This window comes from Typopeltis vanoorti, chromosome 3 (genome assembly GCF_054136105.1).
Source record: "Typopeltis vanoorti isolate ZY-2024b chromosome 3, IOZ_Tvanoo_1.0, whole genome shotgun sequence".
Lineage (NCBI taxonomy): Eukaryota > Metazoa > Arthropoda > Arachnida > Uropygi > Thelyphonidae > Typopeltis > Typopeltis vanoorti.
The window spans coordinates 106,523,633-106,545,019 of record NC_143551.1 but is presented as its reverse complement, the minus strand read 5'-3'; the positions used below and the strand labels follow the sequence as shown (position 1 = coordinate 106,545,019).

Genomic DNA, 21,387 nt, shown 5'->3' with positions numbered 1-21,387 from the left:
ACTCGGGAACCGGGTCGAAAAAAGGCTTAGAAAAATTTCCTCTAGTCACCGACTAGACTCTAAACCAAGTCTTCCTTTGTGCGGCCAAGCACCGTGGTTGCAAACGCCACATCCATTGAGCTACACAGGCTCCAGTATTTTTTTTTTTTTTTTTTGTTATAGCCATTATTTATGAATGTGTCACTAATGATTTTTAGTTCTTGTTTCAGGGCTTGCTGGTTAGAGCAAATAGTTGTGGCTCTGTTTTTAAAGGTGTTAATGACTCCATATTTTTGTCATGGGTGGTGGTATGAATTAGTATGTATGTATTGGCCAGTGTGTGTCAGTTTTCGGTAGACCGTGAAGGATAGACTGCCTGAAGGAAGATGTGTGACTAGTGTGTCTAGGAACGGGAGCGAATTTTGGTTTTTGAATTCGATGGTGAATTGTATGCATTCGTGTTGTTTGTTTGTTCGGGTGGCTGAGGAATGTGTTTAGCGTTTGTCGCCCATGCGACAGAAGTCCTCTGATTGGATGGATTCCTGTGATTGGCCGCCATATTTTGCCATTGTTTCAAACTGTGGAATTTTTTCTCGAGTTTTTCTTTATTCTTTTCCAAGGTATGTTTGGCCAAATTATCAGTTGTTAGGGGAGTGGGACTGAAGATAATAAGATTTTTAAAGAGTGGAAATTAAAGAGCTCGGAGTGGTTGGTGACATTAGGAGAGCAATAGAGACAGAAAATGAATTTGACTGAGATGCAATGATAAAGGATGGCATTAGCAACCTCACCAAAAAAAATTTAATATTGACCTCAGAAAAAATGTTGCCACCACTTTGGATCCAAACAACACAGAAAAATGAAAAATATTTTCTGCACCTGATGAAAGTGATGATATGCCAACAAGCAGATCTAAATTCATAATGACTTTAAAAGTAAAGTTCAAAAGGCAGTCCATCCTATTATGTACAAGCCTATCCTGAATATCAGCTTCATCTGGCAGGAAAAAGATCATTAACTTGTCAACAACAGATGCAAAATTCAAGTAATACTAATAGTCGCCATGAAAACCAGAAATCAAATGCTGCATAGGGCATGTGTTTGGCCTATAAAATCTAGGAAAATCTTAGAGAGCTTTCCATTTCCACATCACAAATAAATGTGCTCTCAGATGCAACCATTCTATTCTGGAAACCTGGAAATCAGTTCATACACAACTCATTTCTAAGAAGCAGGCTGACAAATCTTTACCATCAAACTTCCAGTCAATTTCTCTCACCTCAGTTTTCCCTAAAGTAACTAAGACCATAAACGCGACTCCTACATTATCTTGAAAGCACTCAACTAATAAATGATCACCAGTATGGATTTTGCCACTGTCAATCAACAAAGAATCTGCTTGCTTATGTTACCCATCTCTGGATAAATATCATGGAAAGTTGAGCATATTTCAGGGTTGCTCCTGACTTGGTCTGGCACAAGGGAGTATTAAGTAAGCTCCATTATTTGGTCTACTATGTGACTTTCTGTAACTGGGTTGCCAGCTGACCTGATAATCCACCATCATGCAATATGCATGCTTATGTATGATGGTGGATGGTCCCTTATCTTCTAACTATGGAACTAATGCTGGAATTCTGCAAGCCTCTTCTCTCTCTATCTCACCTCACCATCTTTCTTATATATATCAAGAATTTACTTCAGCTAACTGGCAACCAAATATAGTTTTTCTGATATCAGTTCAATACACTCCTTTTCATTTGACAAACTAAACGAACCACTGCAACCTCCACTATGCAAAATTCTAATCTATAAGTCATTCTTCAGTGGAGTTTGGATAATTCTATTGGTTTCAAAGCTATCAAAAACACATTTCCACCTTATCTCTTGCAAATAAAACTCTTCTCTTCTGGTCTTACTTTTGAAAACACTCAAATCTCTAGATAAGATGATATTTCTCTTCTTGGGATTGCTCTAATATCAAGCCTCTCCTGACATAAACACACTGCAACTGTTGCCTCCTTAACATCCAAAAAATCAGGCTCTCTCTTTATCTCAAGTAAAGTCGTTACTTTACCTCAGAGCAGCTATTAACTTCATATAAATAATCATCCACCAAACTACTGAATACTTTTTTTTCACATATGGGGAAATGTCCTTAAGATCTTCCTAAAATTACTTGACTCAATACAGAAAAAAAGCAGTCATTAATCAACAATAATATAGGTTGATTAATGACTCATCTCTGACCAATTCACTTCACCCACTAGCATACAGGCATTGTTTCTGCTGCTTGTGTTAATCTACTGAAACCCATGCTGCAGTTATTCAACTTCTTCATAGTTCATCTCCAAACCCAGAGAACAAACTTAGCCTCCTCAATTTAGTTAGCCCATCTTATGTTTCTCAAGGTATGAAATTCATAGCTATTCATATCAAATGAGAATATATATATATATATATATATATATATATATATATATATATATATATATATATATATATGTATAGTAGATTAGTACATTAGTACTGCATATGGGATAATCATTGAAATTTACTCATGGATCTGAGAGTTGGGTTAGAAATGAAACATGATTAGAATATAACAGATATATAATACATATTAGAATGATTAAAGAAAGGAAGAAATCAAACTGTGATTAAAAAAAGATAGTAAAAAGAAATTTGCCATTACCAAAATTTAAAAATTAGTGAATAGAACTAATCTAAAGTGGTATTTATTATTATTATTTATTTTAAATCTCACTTCCAGAGAGAAGAGGTTACAGAACTTATAGCACATTGATGCTATGTATGGACAGACAGGTCAAGAGAAAAGTAATCTGTTGATTTTCTATTCAGTTTGATAGCAGGCATTTGTTTCCTTTTCTTGGAATGTGGGATGTATACGATTGAGTATTAATAGAATGTAGAGATGAAAAAGGACAAGTATTACTTCAGGAGCATATCTCTTTAGTGCAAATGGAGGAAATATTATTCAAGACCAGATAGCACTTTGGTATATTGGTTGTTCAAGTTTCTTCTGATGTGAAGATCCTTTCCTTTTGATGGTATGTGACAAACAAAATGGGAGAAGTAAGGCTATCAAAAGAGGATTTTTTATGTCAGAATACCAGAAAACAGATCAAGTGGAAGAGTAAGACCTATCAAGTTAATAGTTCCTTAAAAGACCAATACACGAGATATGCCAGTGTTGGAGACCTGACAAATAACAGATTAATCTGGGGAAAAAATTTGTTGAATAACTTGGTCGGTTGATGACTAAGCGGTGAAGAGAGCTGTGTATCACTGTGTGTGTAGCAAGAGGGATAAATTGTTATTTAAATAATGTTGTATGATATGTGTGATTGGTAGGAAGTGTTTGGTGTTGTTAAAGTTCTGTATTTATTAAATTTCTTTGTGTTTCTTGTGTGTAGCTTTTTTGTATGTAGCTTTGTGCATGAGTAAAATGACAGTAAGATGTAGATCGGTGCAAAAGATGGCAAGTGGCATAAATTTCTTTGAAAATGGTGGGCTGCCATGAATGTAATTTGTATGCTTGGGAAGAGATACTTATGTAGAGAGGATAAATAAGAGAGATGAGAGAGTGTGCAAGAAGTGTAGCATGCTTATGCATTATAAGATACTGAATGCAAGCAGTACAGGGGTAAAAGATCATGGATGTAGCTATGGGAGTAAGTACAATTGAAGGTACAGTTGGGTACTTGAATGGTAATGATAAGACAGCAAGCAAAAGTGGTGGTGAGTTAGTGACATTAAGTGGTAAAGTAGAATGCATAGATGGTGGCAAGTTGGCAACAGTGAGCAGTAAGACAGCATACATGCAAGGTAGCGAAAGTGCGACTGGCATATGTATATGGCAGTGAGAAAGTAATAGAAGAGATGAGGCAAGATATTAAATATATGAGGAATGAACTAAGGAGAGTTACAGATTTGCATGAAAATGTGAGATTTTCATGCAAATCCAGTGAATACAACAGAAAATTGGATATCATTCTCAGAGACCACTTTGTCTACAGATCTATAAATTACAATCCCACCAAATCTCAGATCAAAAAATTGAAAAGTCTGGTCAAGAAATTTCTTCCTGGCCTCCTGAAATCACAAAAAAACCTCAAATCTTTCAGTTTTCATCCTTCCTGGATATGCAGATTACCGAAGATATTACTATTATTTGATACCTCCAGGGAGTCCAAGGACTCATCGAGGGAGGGCACCTGCTCTACAACTCTGCCTCCACTACTCAAGCCACCAACTGACAACAACTACACCAACACCATCTACCGCCGACCACCACCACTAGTATTTCCACAGACACTCACAAACATCCATGCCCACGACGGGATTCGAACCCGCAGCCTTTAGGCTGGAGAGCAGATACACTAACCAGTTGGCCAGCATATGCAAACCTAATTCCCCCTGAGACCTACAGTAGATGCTACAGATTCCCTATGCTATAAATTAGAAAAACAGTTAGCGAGCTCTCTTAGCTGGTCATACCACTTCCTATAAAAAAAGCTCTATCTATTTTAAAACTTCCACTCAGAATTTAACATTAAATAATACAGATATTTTAGTTAGCTTTGATATCTCCTCACTGTCCATCAACATTACCTTAAATGATACCTTATATAAAAAAAGTTTTTCTTACTGATATTATTCATCTCTTTTCCTTTGCTATTGATTTAGGATATTTCTCTTGGAAGCAAAAAATTTATAAACAGACAAAGAGTACCTCTATACCTCTATGGGTTCTGCCCTCCCCCCCCTGCCTTTTTTTTATGAAATATTTTGAAAAACATGCTCTTGACTCTGCCCCTCTCAAACCTTCTATCAGGTTAAGATATGTTGATGATGTGGTCTCTATTTGGCCTAATGGCCCAGACACATTAATAGTCTTCACCCCAGAATCTAGTTTACCACTGAAAAAGAAACTAATAATAGTTTGGCTTTTCTAGACAACTTGGTAACATGCCTACCTAATGGTAATTTTTTCTTCCTCAACAATGTGATATCATTAAAACACTAACCAATAGAGCCTATAACCTTTGTTCCAGTGAGTCCTCTCTTGCAGCAGAACTTAATCATATACACCAACTCCTAATCTAATGGCTATAATTCCCATAGAATATATAAAAAAAAAAAAAAAAAAAAAAAAAAAAAAACCAATGATCCCCCCCCCCAAAATTTTTAGTAATTTAGAAAGATTTTAGTCATTCCATATATCTGAGGCACCTCAGAAAAAATAGCCAGAATCTTAAAGAAATGCAATCTCTGCATGTTGAGGGTAGCAAGCCCACCAAAAGCTTGCTACCCTCATATGTTCTTCTAAAAATCATCTTCCTCCTCTCTCTCTCTCTGTGTGTGCCTGGAGTATATAAAGTGCCCTGGTTCCTGCAAGTTGGCCTACTATGGACAGACAGAAAGATCAGTTAATCCACTTGGATGAACACACACACACACACACACACACACACACAAAAAATCCATCTACAATCATGACTATGGTCAATTGGTCCTTGCAGACCATGCTTTAGATACAGTTCCTAGAATCAACTAGAAAAGACCACCATGCTACATCATAGTAAATTTAAAAGAGAAAGACTATTTTTGGAATCTGCAGCTACTCTCAAAAATCAACCTAATCAAAATAAATACAACTGCATAAAACTCCGCAAAATATGGGAAACACTAATACTTTGAGACCCCAGTTTACATCCTGGGCTACCAACAGGTGCCCCCAGAAGGTGCCCCCACCTAGTTAGGATTCATCTTTCATCCATGTTTCAATTAGTTTTGTGTTGCCTTTGTGTGCATGTGTGTGTGTGTTATGTCTCATATTGCAAAATCCCTGTCAATGTCTCAGTGAATGATATGAAATATTGGAAGAATTAGATAACATTTTTAATCCTTTCTTAGTGCTGTTTCACTGCATTAAGCCCCTAACATGAGTGAAGCATACAATCTTGAAGAAAAAAGCATTATGGAGGCAGCACAAGACGACTAGCAATAATTAGTTACATAAAGAGTACAAAGAGCAAGCAAAGAAGATGACTTGCTTAGTAAGGATAGCGAAAGTGCAATCTGAGCAGCAGTCAGCAAATGAGGCTAAAAGAAATTCTAAGGAGTTTTTTTTGATATGTGGTCAATAGAATGAAGAAAGAATCACAATGGGAGGATGATGTTAGTCAGTGATAATGGGAGAAGGATGAACACTGAAGAGGATATTTACTTGAATATAACTCACGTTTTTTACCAAAATTAAAGTTAAAAAATCATTGTGCGAGATACATGCGGGGATTTTCGGAAACTAAAGTTTTACAGGAGAAAATTACATTGATGTCATTATATTTTATAATTGCTCATGTTATTTATAAAATGAATGTATTTAAGTTTTAATTATCAATGTTATTTACACGATCAGCCACTCCCTTCGTCACGCGATATATTTTAATCTTTAGCAACAATGTTTCTGTAATTAAATTAAAATAAACTGTTCATTATTGCTTGTCCTTTTATCATTTTAGAATCATAAGACCACTATGATTTAAAAAAACTGAAAATGGGTATAACTTATCAAGAATCTCCTATTCGCTTTCGCTATTTCCATTTTCGAGAGCAGTTTCCTCGTGTGTACTGTCAAGGTTATCTGCTCAAATAGCATCTTCACTCCTATTCAGGGCATTAGAGTTGCTGGTTTTTAGAAAACTATTGGCAATTATTTCTGTTGAAATCATGTCCCTAGTTCTAAAAATCCAGTTGCAAAACAGTTCTCATAATGGTCTCTTAATCTTCCCTGTCAGAGTCAGAGCATAACCACCAGCTGCCATACACACCATGTAGAATTTTCATACGTAGTCCTCGAATGGTTTGTTGAGTAATACATCCAAGAGCTGTAGACAAGGTGTAAGACCACCAGGAATAATGGCCACCATCAATCTTCTCATCTGAAAATTGTTTTGCTATTTCAGATCATAAGTGTCTGCATAAACTATCCCTCATGAGGAAAGCCGAGTGTCAAAATAAGGCCCCTGGATGTTTGTCCAAACTGTTCAAATCCAATCTTGAACAATTGTAGTGTCCATCCATCCTTTTTCTTGTTTGGCATTGTTTGACTTTTGAATATTACGTATGGAGGCAAATTTCTTCCATCTGCAGTAATTTCAAGTATGATGATGCATTGCTGTTTTGTTGTTTTTTTCATTTCCAGTTGTGTGCATTACCACACTTTTTTCATCTTTTTTCTGTAATTGTTGTTTGGCGAGGCATGTCCAAATTGAGGGATGTTTGAATGCCATTGGCTATTTGTGATAACATACAGTTATTGTTCTTCCTAAGTTCAATTACATAGCGATGAAAATCGATCACTTTATCCTTTCTTTGGCAAAGGGATGTCCTTCGATGAAAGGAAATACTTTTCCTCTTTATAAATCTTGTGATCCAATCCTGGTTCACTTTCATTAAAAAGATCGCACAACTCAACAATAAAAGCAAGCCAATGATTGTTGAGTTGAAATGCTGATTCTCTTCAACTGAATTCCAAAATATGTGAAACTTCCATAACAACATTCACTATCTATTTCTTAAAGTTTTAAACTTTTTTGGTGTACAAAGTATATGCAAAACTTTTAATTTCGTTTCTTGTAAAGTAAAATCAGGGGTGCGAGATATATACAAGGGTGAGTTATATTCAAGTAAATACAGTAGTATAGGTGTTAAATAAGCAGTTCATTAAAGTATTCCATTCTTGTGATTGTAAAATAATGCAGAACTTGAAAACAGTGGGAATCAAGGAGGAACCACTGATGGTGAGTGAGCAGGAGGTATGTGAGAAATTGAATAACCTTGATGTTAACAAGGCCATGAGACTTGATGGTGAATCATCATGTCTTGAGGAAATGTTCCCAGAAGTAATAACAGCTTTAACTTACCATTTAACATGAGTGGCTCATGAGACTGGCCCAAGTGCCAAAAGAGTGGAAAGAGGGCAAAATTGTTCTGTTTTATAAGGCTTTGAATTATAGGCCAATCTACTTGTTTGGGCTTAACACCCTGGCAAGGTGTTGGAGAAGCTAGTGAGGACAAGAATTAAAAATGTGGCTGACAGCAGCAGAATTCTCTTTAATGGACAACATGGGTTTGCTAAAGGATGATTGTGTTTTAGCAATCTGCTTACTTATAACAAGGTAACAAATACATTGTACAAGGGAGGTGCACATACAATAGTATATTTAGATTTTGCAAAGTCATTCGATAGACATAACATGTATACAAATGTCTTTTTTTTTTTTTACTTAGGTTTAACTACATGACAAACTAGTAGTTAAACTGGAACAGATGGGATTGGACAGTAGATTAGTGCACTGAATTGGGGACTGACTGGTTGTCTGATAGGTATCAGCAGGTTGCATATGAGAAGTAATATCCAGAAGAGGAAAGTAACTAGTACTGTTGCCACAGGAATCTATTTTGGGGGCAATTATTATTGTTTAATTTGTAAGTAAATGATATTGGAAGGGGCTTAAATTGTGATATACCATTGGTTACAGATTGTCTGAATTGGCGAGTGTGTGGATATGTCAGTTCAATGTAGCAAAGTATATGGTTTTAAAATTTGGGAAGGAAAGATGAGATGCAGAGTATAGGATTGATGGGGATGTTTTAGAGGAGGTGGAGGAGATTTTTGAAAACCAGGCGATTTGGTCATCTGGTTTTCAAAAGGATGATGAGTTGTTGGAGAGGGTTCAGAAACAATTGACTATGTCGGTTTCTGGTCTCTGCAATGTGGAGTATGGGGATAGATGAGAATGCAAACTGCAGAGCCCAGTGGATTAAAAGAGGAGTGACATGACTAAGACATAAATTGGTAAGGGGTAATTACCAGATTAATGTGGATGAGATTTTTCATAGAATGTCTAGAGACAAGGGAAGAACAATCCCTGGAAGCTGTATAAGGAAGGTGTGGGGAGGGGGAGAGAAGTAGATTTTTTTTCATGGAGATTGGTGGTTGATTGGAACACATTGAACATGTAGTAAGTGCAGAGACAGTGAATGCATTTAAGTCAAAGGTATGATGAGATGTGCACGTGAGAATGGAGCCTCCTACAATGGATCTTTTGACTCCATGGAGATCTGATCATGATAATAAAAAGAAGAATCTCGTATAAATTGGTAAGGGGTAATTACCAGATTAATGTGGATGAGATTTTTCATAGAATGTCTAGAGACAAGGGAAGAACAATCCCTGGAAGCTGTATAAGGAAGGTGTGGGGAGGGGGAGAGAAGTAGATTTTTTTTCATGGAGATTGGTGGTTGATTGGAACACATTGAACATGTAGTAAGTGCAGAGACAGTGAATGCATTTAAGTCAAAGGTATGATGAGATGTGCACGTGAGAATGGAGCCTCCTACAATGGATCTTTTGACTCCATGGAGATCTGATCATGATAATAAAAAGAAGAATCTCGTAATACAGTAAACATAATTATGTAGTACTAGCATGGTATCCTGCATGTACCATGAGTGTATATCAGAAAATGACAACGATGATGATCCTTCTCATTAGAACTTCTGTTCAGCTACTTTTATATATAACTCCCCCGCATCCCTAAAATATTCTGTAATGGTATACAACTGATTTTCTTGTTTGAGTAGTTGAAGTTCAGAGCATATATTTCAACAGTACACAAAATGGCTTAAAGGGGACAGAAAATTTTCTCATCAGACAAAAAAAAACTTTCAACAACTATCTATCTCTAATCCAGATGATTATAATAATAAGGTGTGACATGATGGTGAGTGAGCAGGAATTTTTACATACGAGTTGCCAAAAGCAACTTGTATGTGAAAATATGACTTCTGCATTATAACAACCTTGGTATCACATCTGGGTCTGGCTCCCACTGACGAGACCTCAATCAAGGTCGAAACCGGTCTGGGTAGTGACTCTTCCCATAATGCATAGCATTATACATGTCTGCAAAGAGATGTGCTTTGCATTATGGGATACTAAGGCAAGTGATGTGAAGTCATGCTACCTTTACCACGAGTTGCCCCAGCCCTGAAAATACTTCAGGTGCAAACTTTGTTTGCTTACACTTGGATAAAGGATTAAACCAAGTATATAATTTCTTGGTATCTTTAATTTTTAGGGGGACAGAAAAGAAAAGAGAATAATTAGACTATATGAACTCACAGACACAAGAAGGTTTATCTATGCCACAAGTAACACTTAAAACTCTTTTACTTATTACTTCACTGGGAAATTATTTGCCTTTATTAAGGGTTCAATATAAAATGACTCAAGTTATTTATATTTTCCTAAGTATTTGCTGAAAATTATTATCTTAATATGTCCATTTTGCAACACTGTGACAACAAGTGACCTTGATCCGAAGTATGGTGAATATCATCAACAGTCAATTTAAAACTTATGCATCTTAAGCACTTACACCATTAAAATCTGAAAGACATATAAATGCACTGTTACATTAAAATATTAGTGAATATCACTCTGATTTATAAAAAAAATTGCTTACCAATATATTACTTAGTTTAGCATAATCAAATAATTTTTTTTCATAAAGCTCAGCTAATTCTTTGCAGAGAGGTATTCCTTCTTCCCAACACTGAAATAAAATGTATTTTATTAACTAGAGATTATGAACATGGCATAAAATAACAGGAAATTTCACAGATATTAAAGGAAATATTCTTTATTTGAATATTTCAATATTCGAATAAAGAGAATTTGAAGGCTGAATTTATATTTCAATGGATTTCACTGTGACAATTATAACAGATTTTCAATTAAAGCTTATACAATACCCTGTGACAGCTTGCTTGCCTTTTTTTTTTTTTTTTTTTTTTTTTTAACCTCTTGAATTTCGTCCTTTTTTGGGGGATGTTTGGATGATCAGTCCATATCTTCCTCCATGGGTTAAATATCAAGACATCCCAATTAGACTCTGTCCAGGATACTTGGTATATGTATTTTGGATCCCTCTGTGGAAACAGATATAATCATTTGTTTCTGTAGAGGTATCAGAATTAATTTTTGTACAATGCTCTTTTCATTATTTTCTTGACTAATGGATTTTCAGTAATGGTCAATTTTGGAGTATCTTCTGGACCAAGGCCACAATAATTAACAGAAAGTACGTGTTTTAAAGAAAAGGATCACAGCACTAATGGATATAATGTAATTGTGTTCCTTTTGAAATTTTCTTTGCTGTCACCTTCCCAGCATAAAGACTTTCCATTTTATGTTTTAGTAAGCTTCTGCTAAGATGTTCTGCTCCTCTTTTGATCTTTAAAATCTGTTTTCCATTCCCCCCCCCCCACCTCTGACATGCTCAAGGAACAGGCTGGATACTTGCAGTCACAGTTGACATTTTTTTTTTTTTTATCTAGTGAAGTCTGTTTTCATGCAAAGGTTAAGATAATCCAGAAACTCTGTAAAGTTTAGACCAGACATGGTCTTTTCAAGCAACTTTAGGCTTCTAATTAAAGTGGTGGCCTTATACTTGGTGATGAAAATTATACATGATATGCATATCATTAGTATATCATGTATGAAGATTTGCCTTATGGCTGTCAGCAGGACCGTACTTACACTTTTCTTGAGGCAGGCACGACCCAAGGAGCAAAAGTGCTGTGGGGCCTCCCCTCATTGTTTGGGGCTCTTAAATTGACCTTAATTTTTCAGGACTCCAAGTTAGATCCTTGTGCAGAAATATGGCCCTAGCTATCAGTCCTTTGTTTTCAATTTCAGAGCAAATCTCTTCGTTTTGAAAATCAGAATAGTACCAGGTGATACTATTCTGATATCATTCCTCTAGAATACTTTAAAGTTTGATGATGAGAACCAAACTTTATAATTCCTAAAATCACTATAAAATAGAGAATGACCAGAAGGAATTTCTCTAATACAGATATCCCCAAACAAACTTTTTCAATTCTTGACACTACTTCAGATTCAAAATACTTAATAAGTATTTGTGTTCTAAAAACTGCATGGTTACAGGGTGCTGTGCCACATACTTTAGGAACCACTATTCTATTTTTTTATTTTTTAATAAGGATTCTGGAGATACTGCCAATCGCTTTTGGATGAAGAAAAGCAACATTCTCTAAAGAGCTCATTTGCTTGGCGTAAAATTGACCACTAAGGACAACATATTAACAGATTCAGATGTTTCTTCTCTTTTATTATTTTGCTCACCTCAACTTCAATTGTTTCTTGACTTGGTTGGAACTGAGTCCCTGAAAAAAATTGAAGAATTCAGATTTTATGTCATGACTCCCCATCCACCACAGAAACAGACACATACAGTTGACCTGCTTTCCACCCAGAATTCCACTTCAGACATTACACCATCACCACATCAAGCTGCGATAAATAAGTTAGATACAAATGAAAATTTTCAAAATATGATAAAAAAGAAAATAAGCAAACTAACCCATGGAATTTGAGTATGTGTTGTTGAAGATAATCTGAAGATTAAAATAAAATTAAAACAAAACGGCCATTAAGTGGCAAGCATTAAGCATTGGTCATCATGTGGGCTGTGGCAAGATAAGTTAAATTTTCTATTTATCATCTGATGATATTTTGCAAATTTTAGATTGAGTGTTGTGTGAATTTTTTTTTGTATGGAACACAGTGTCTGATTAAATTAAATTTCTTAGGCAGTAGTACTTTAGATTCATTGCTTCTTGTTAGTGCTCTGGTACAATACAGTGGTGAAAGGCAGATCATTGCATAGGTCAGTGCAAAAAACAAATAAAATGAATGGCATGAATTTTTCAAGTTTGGTATGGTGCCAGGAGTGTAGTATGTATGTGTGGGAAGATGTTGTGGATACTTATGTGGAAAGACTAAATAAGAGAAAGAAGTGAGTGTGTAAATAGGAAAAGGACGATTTTAATTATGGCAATATAGATTTGGATAATGAGATAGTAACTAGAAGTAAAGAAAATGAATTTCTTGAGTTTTTGAGGGATAACTATCTCAGACAGTACCTAACAGAGGGTACACGAGGATCAAGGGATTTGATCGCTTCATCAGAGGATGTTATTATAAATGGGGTGTCAGATCTCCCTCCAGTTGGTGAGAGTGACGATGAAGTGATTACCTGGATGCTTGCCAGCCATGTGAGGCCTTCTGTGAGGAAAGGATATATGTGGAACCACGAGGCTGTTGATTATGAGAAGCTCAAGAGACAGCTTGCAGCCACAGCATGGAAAGAGGAGGTGGGTGGAAAGGAAATCAGTGCTGCTTGGGTGCTATTCAAAGACTATCTAGTAGAAGCAATGTCTAAATGTATTCCAAGGGTCAGAAGATTAAATAAGGTATGTGTAAAATGGATGAATGAAGAGATTAAACATGCAATAGAGAGGAAGAAGACTATGAAGGAACATAAGATACTTGGTAATAATCAGTTCTATGAGAAGTAGTACAAAGAACAGGCAAGGAAGGTGACTTGGTTGGTAAGGGTAGCAAAGGTGCAGTTAGCTAATGAAGCCAAAAAAAAAATAAATAAATAAATAAAATAAAAAACTAGTAGAAAAAAAAACACGATTATGGTAGGATGACACTGACTGGAGAAAATGGTATAAGGATTGTTTCAGATGGAGGAAATAAGAAATGCTGGGGTGATGGATGACACATTGTCAAAATTGTGAGGACTACACAGCAAATTCTGGCAATGATTCAGAGGACACTGACTTAGAGAAGTAAGGAGATTCTGGTTCCATTGTATATGGCCTTGATTAGGCCACATATGGAAAAATTGTACAAATTTGGTCTTCTAGTTTTAAAAAGGTGAAGAGATATGGAAAGAGTGTGGAGTTGATTGACTAAGGTCATTTCTGTTCTCAGAAATGTTGAGTATGAAGAGAGGTTGAGCAGATACAATTTTTAGAGTCTAGCTGATAGGAGGAAGAGAGGTGATATGATAGATATGTACAAGATGGTAAGGGGTTGTTACAGGATCAATGTTGAAGAGGTTTTTTATAAAATGGTGGGAGATCAGGGGAGAACAAGAGATCACCCCTAGAAACTATAAGGAGGATGTGAATAAAGGAGTGAGAAGTAGGTTTTTTTTTGCATGAAAAGTGGGGAATGATTGGAATTCACTGTCTGAGAGTGTGATGTCTGCAGAGAAAATATATTTAAGGCATGGTATGATGAGCTGTGCGTATGACATAGGAACCTTCTGCAATGAGTTTTTGACTCTGTGGGGTCTCAGGATACTACTACTAATAATAACAATATTTTTATAATTCTCATATCCTAGGATCTTCACACAATTAGATTTTTCTTTATATTCTCATAACAATCATCATATCCCAAGATTTATATCATCCTCATAACTTTCGGGAAAACGATCGATATATTTCAAGTGGTTCATTATTATTGTATAAATAAGGAATATATATATATATATATATATATATGTAATAAATTTTTTACCTTGGGGATATTGTATATTAGGATAACCAAGTTATTTAATAAACTTGGTTATTTTAACTCCTAATCCCAACAAGTATGCAAACAATTAAGTTTGCTTAAGTATAAAGAGCTAATAAGCTTCATTTCAGCAATGAAAACATTACTTAAATTAAGGGGATATTAAATCCCACATAGTTTTAAAACCGAATAAGAAACTCAAAGATTGGAATCAGAGAGTTTCTTGTCGAATATAGTAAACTATAAAGTATCGGCGACACTAGCGTTAGCCAATGCAAGTAATCCTAGTACGTAGTACAATACCGGACGACTCGTTGCAAAGGTGGGGGAAGTTCAGATCGCTATTCTTAGGTATTTTCCATAATGTAAAAACACATTTCCTAGGAAATGTATGCTGTTATTACATTATGGAGGGAGGTCACTACCTAGACCGGTTTCAGCCTTTTTTGAGGCTTCATCAGTGAGTAGCTAGACCTAATACTGAAGTGTATAGCGAAAAGAACTTATATACTCTGTGAACGAGTTATCCAAACAGGTGCAACCATTAAGTTACTTAAGTATAAAGAGCTAATAAGCTTCATTTCGGCAATGAAAACATTACTTAAATTAAGGGGATATTAAATCCCACATAGTTTTAAAATTGAATAAGAAACTCAAAGATTGGAATCAGAGAGTTTCTTGTCGAATATAGTAAACTATAAAGTATCGGTGACACTAGCGTTAGCCAATGCAAGTGATCCTAGTACGTAGTACAATACTGGACGACTCGTTGCAAAGGTGGGGGAAGTTCAGATCGCTATTCTTAGGTATTTTCCATAATGTAGAAACACATTTCCTAGGAAATGTATGCTGTTATTACATTATGGAACGAGGTCACTACCCAGACCGGTTTCAGCCTTTTTTGAGGCTTCATCAGTGAGTAGCTAGACCTAATACCGAAGTGTATAGCGAAAAGAACTTATATGCTCTGCGAACGAGTTTTCCAAACAGGTGCAACCATTAAGTTACTTAAGTATAAAGAGCTAATAAGCTTCATTTTGGCAATGAAAACATTACTTAAATTAATGCTAGTGTCGCCGATACTTTATAGTTTACTATATTCACCAAGAAAGTCTCTGATTCCAATCTTTGAGTTTCTTATTCGGTTTTAAAACTATGTGGGATTTAATATCCCCTTAATTTAAGTAATTAAGTTTGCACCTGAAACAAAGTTCAAGTCTAAAGATGATACAACACCAGGGCAACTCATTGTAAAGGTGGGTAAAGCTCTGATCACTATTCTTAGTATTTTCCCATAATGTAAAGCACACCTCACTAGAAGATGTATACTGCAATGCATTATGGGTGGGGTCACTACCCAGACCGGTTTCAACCTTTTTTTAGGTCTCCTCAGTGAGTAGCTAGACCATAAATGGGTAGTGATCCCACCCATAATGCATTGCAGTATACATCTTCTAGTGAGATGTGCTTTACATTATGGGAAAATACTAAGAATAGTGATCAGAGCTTTACCCACCTTTACAATGAGTTATCCTGGTGTTATATCATCTTTAGACTTGAACTTTGTTTCAGGCGCAAACTTAATTGTTTGCATACTTGGAATTAGGAGTTAAAATAACCAAGTTTATTAAATAACCCGGTTATCCTAATATATATATATAAGGAAAATAAGGAAGATTCATGATTTAAGAATATATTCAATCTTAACCTGAAATGCAAAAGTGTCAAGTAAAAAAAAAAAAGATGTAATTCTGATATTTTATGAATCATTAAATTATTTTAAAGTTTTTTAATTTAATTAATTAATTTATTTTATGGTTTACAAAAACATGAATTTACAGATGATATGATGATGATACGAATAAAGTGAGACAGAAAACTAAATTCATTTTGATAACTTATTTTAACACTTATTACAACACACACACAAACTAAGTTATAAAAGAATGTTTATAGAATAGCCTATATTTCACTGGATTTCAAACCAGCATCTTCAGATACAAAAACATTATGATTTACACCCAACAATACATAAAACAATTAAAATTGCAATGGACAAAAGATCTGATCCTAATTAGGCACTGTCTAATGTTTTATAAAATTAGTTATTGCTACTAATTTTTTATCAGAGGAGTTCCCTCCAGAAATAGCTGAACTGTCTGACTTTGCCATGCACTCAAGCTATTTCATCTGTGGGAAACAGTTGTACAAACAGATTGAAGAAACCGCTATGGGAAGCCCCTTGTCATCTGCACTTGTCAATTTCTACTTAGAGCATCTTGAGAAATCCCTATTCTCTTCAATACAACCTCACCTTTACTTTTTTGGCTCAATATGTTGATAATGTGTTTGGCATCTGTCAGACTCAGAAGAACTGAGTCTACCTACCTTTATAGGCTGCTACATAAAACAAGATTCAGCACATTATTCATCTAAAAAAATAAGCATCATCGTCATCAAATCTTTGCTCAACAGAGCACATATTATCTGCTCCAATTCCAAAGCTCTCCAACAAGAATTGAGCACAATCCAATGCATCTTGCTACAAAATGGTTTTACTTCATTGAAATTTAAATGTATCTAATGCAAGCTAAAGGCAACCCAAAAGAATATTATCATTATGAAGCAAGTAAAAGAAGAAATGAAAGAATGACTAATGAATGTAAATGGTAAGCTTGTGCTGAAGTAGGTGCAATTGTTCAAATAATGAGCGCTCACTTTGCTAAGATCTATCAAACTGTATACACAACATGGACCACACTGCTACCACTGCACTGTAGAAGAAAGTGAGGAGAGCAGAGAGGTACATGCAAAGGAGGTTCTAGAGCTGTTATATAGCCTGCACAAAAATTCAGGAATAGGAACAGATGGGATATGAAGATGTATGCTAAAGAAATGTTCAGCTGAACGGGTTAAGCCCTTGACCTAGTTGGACAATCTGAATCTTAACTACGGAAAGATCCAAAGGAATGGAAAGGATAGTACCATTGCACAGGGGTGGTTCTCAAACTGATGTGCATAACAATCTGATCTATCAATATCTCTGGAATGGTAGTGAAGATATTAGAAAAGTTAGTACAATCACAGAAATGGGTTGACAAACAAGCTATACTTTGCAAAGAATAGCAAGGGTTTACTAAATGGAGATCAGGTCTGAGTAATTTGCTTATATGTTATAATGTTATGGCTAAGTTGGATAAATGGAATGGATATGCTATAATACACTTGGACTTCACTAAGGTTCACTGGATATGGATAAGGGATATGAATCTGCCAGATTTAAGGTAACTTGTGGTGTTCTCCATGGAATAGCCTTTGGACAACTGTTCTTCAATCTATACATTAAAAATACTGGGAAACAGGCAGTGTTTAATTGTTTGCCAACAGTGCAAAAATAGGCAAACAGTACAATCAGGGATGCTACTGGAATGAAGCACTTACAAAATGATTTGAATAGGCTGAAACTGTGGGCAAATTATCATTTGCCCAAAGTTTCAGTAATGGCTGTCCATTTAATGTTATTAAGTGAAAGTTATGCATTTTGATGTGATAAGATTTCAAACAGTGTATCATACTGGCAGGAGAAATACTTGGAGAAACTGCTGAGGCTATATCTTGGATTGATGGTGGATAGTAAGTTGAAGTTCAAAGATCATATAGAAAAAACTGAAAATACAACTTCAGAGGATAATTGTAATGCTAAAGCAAAAACATTGAAATGTAAGGAAAGAAAGCCATTCTACCTCTTTACAAGGCCTTGATGTGACTGCACCTGGACTACTAAGCACAGATTTGGTCTTCAGGGTTCTAAAAGGATGAAGCTGCAAAGAAATGTTACAAAAATGACATGGAGATTGGTGAATGTAGATTTTGAGGATAGACTGTGAGTATATGTAAAATGCAGACAGAGGCAGATAAATTTCTGAAAGGGTATTATGGGATAACAGTTGAGAATTTTCATATTATGGAAGGTGCAGAGAGGTCAAGGGGCATCCATGGCAGATGAGTTTGTGTGTGGTGGTCAAGGAGTGAGAGCTAGATTTTTCTCTCACAGAGAAATGAGTGAGTGATGAGTGGAACAACTTGCCTGTTGAAGTGGTGAGTGCATCTTGTGTGAATGAGTTGAAGAGAAGGTATAACAGCTGGCATGGGTGATATGTGGCTTCCCTTGATGTGTCCTTGACTTAGTAACTTATGTTTCACTCATATCCTCTCCTTCATATCTATCAAACAGTTTTTATAACTCATAAACCTTCACAACCTATCACATAAGGAGTATTCTGTAGAATGACTGCCATCTTGGTCACTCACTTCTGGATCCTGTCCACTTCCTCTCCAAGAAACCTAGGCCACCAGATCAATGCTAGTGTGAGTGATGTGTGATTTCTCTCAATCAATCCTAACTCCCTGGAGGTCTGTGAAGATAATAATAGTTTTTGAATTATCTGATCTTCAAATAAACAAACTCTCAATTAACCAACTCTTGAATGGATAGTATGTTAACTCATTTCTGGTATAGCACCATGTAACTGAACTTTCTGTTAACCAAATCCTTAATTATCTAACTAGCAAATTGACTTTCCAACATAATCAGAAATTAAAGGATTACTTTATACATATATAAACGTCAGTGCTCTATTGTTTCCTTTCTCTTGGGTCTTCCATAATCACACTCCTAATAGTTTTGAACATTCTCCAAAACTACTAATGTAGCTATCTGCTACATTAGTAATAGTGGTGATGCTTCATTTGTAATTACGTTCTCTGAGAACATCAGCAAATCCAACACACTAATTCAACATAATCCTTGAATAAACTGCGGTCAATCAATACCATAAACTCATTGCTGTTATTTCTGAAACTCTTTACATTAATGCAAAAATGTCACAATCTATTTTAATATCCATAAGGCACTTGTTTCATTATGCTCATGCTGCCTCAATAGTTAATTGCTTTTTCAACCATTCCTTCTCAATTTTATTCTCTAGCCCCTCCTCCCTAAATATAACCTCACTCTGTCTGAGGACATTTCACCTATACCATCCGTCCCCACTCTCAATGCTACACTAAGTCACAACACCCATTACCCCATTCTAATTGCTCTCATTTTTCTGCTCCCTTTGCTCATCCACTAATTTAATCTCATCTTTCACTTTATCCAGCTGCAATCACTCTCCAACCTTATATCAACACTCTGCTTGACATTCCATAACTTGCCTTTCATACTCTCTCTTTCTCTCTCTCATTTTCATTATCCACGCTTGCATTAACCTCCCTCTCAACAACAACACTCCAAAAGCACAACACCAAACTCATTCAAATAAAACTCACCTCTCTTAGCTACCTTTCTAATTCACTCCATGCATTTAAAAATGGCATGGCTTTCACCTCACACAGCTCAATCATCATGACATTCAGCACCTCTGTCTCCTCAACTTATTACTGTCAATACCTAGGCAAAACACTAGCCACTTTCTTGATTACACTATTATCCTTCACATGTCACAACAATTTCCTCAAACCCCTTTCAACATCCTTTTTCTTATCTCTAAAGTCTGACTCACAAACACAAACAATTCTGATATACAAATATTTCCTTCTGGCTTTATTATCGATCCCACTGTATTGGCCTGGAAAATGTCTTATATTTCCAGGTTGGTACAGTGGGATGTATTGGCCTGGAAATATAAGACATTGCTCCATCATATTGCACTTCCTCTTACACCCCAATCTCATTCTTCATAGTTCAAAGTTCTATTATATCCATTTGTATGAATACATGTAGAAATTTTTGCAGCAGGTCCTCTGGCAAAAATCCATTCTGAAATTCAATCTTCAAAGAAGAATTTTTTGTAGTGTCAACTTATAAGTCCCATTCTGAGCAATCTACTACCAAGAAAAGTAGAAATTTATCAAAAGAACCTTAAATCAGGCAATATAATAACATAACCACAAAACCAGAGTAAGTTAAACACAAGAAATATAAAATAACTAATAAATAATTGTAACACATATCCTTAACAGCATAGCTCACAACTAACATTCACTACGGCAATATCAGCAATAATATTTTTATGTTTAAGTTAGAGACTGAAATACTGGTATCAGACCTACCTATAATTATGATAAACCTTTTCTCAATTTATCCAACTATAAGCAAAGAAAATATAATATGGACTTTCTGACTTATTCAAGCAATTTGTGATACTGTAAACTGATGCAAAAAAACATTTACCAAGAGGAAGAATTCTGTTCAGCATGGTGCATTATGCCTTTGCATTATGCTGTTGGTAGTAATGGAGAAACTGGATATGTTGTTATATGAAAGTTGTAATGAGGTAAGAAAATGGTCAAGAGAAAAAAATATTATAGGAGATAGAATAACAGTTAAGATTAAAAAAAAAAATAGTTGAGGCCAAATATTGCAGAACTGTATGACTGTAAATATTAAAAATACAGTGCACTATATTTTTCATGTCAATAATATTAAAAATATAGTTGTGCTCTTAAATATGTGGAAGTAAAAACTGTAATAATAACAAGAAAAATTATTATAACATACCTTGCCCTTGTCAAAATATTCAACAATTCTGTGATACAAAACTTCTCTCCTTTGCCATTCTGGTTGCTGATTATAACGATGATCAGAAATTAAAGTACGGTTTGACCAGTTCAGCAAGTCTGCATGAAGTCTGAGGGTAAAGGCTGCTTCAGTGTAATTTTCTGCAGGCAGATGAAGCTCACAAAGTTTATAGATATAACGAATATACATCTCCTTCCTGTTGATTTCATTCTTGTAGAAGTTCTGCATATAATATATGATGAATTTCAGAAATTTCCATAATATAATATAATTTCTAAAATAGTGCCAACATTTTATTCTTTGCAAGGAAAAAACTTTACATTAGAGTTCA

At 35.4% G+C, this 21,387-nt stretch overlaps 1 protein-coding gene across 2 annotated transcripts in view; it reads right to left on the bottom strand.

Moving 5' to 3' along the window:
- Positions 1–21,387, bottom strand: part of spg (dedicator of cytokinesis spg) — an 869,351-nt gene that overhangs the window by 183,917 nt on the left and 664,047 nt on the right. For both annotated transcript variants that reach the window (XM_090390789.1, XM_090390790.1), the window contains 2 exons: positions 21,036–21,278; positions 10,539–10,628 (listed from right to left, as the gene is read on the bottom strand). In XM_090390789.1, the coding sequence (XP_090246915.1) occupies positions 10,539–10,628; positions 21,036–21,278 (333 nt within the window). The remainder of the gene's footprint in view (positions 1–10,538; positions 10,629–21,035; positions 21,279–21,387) is intronic.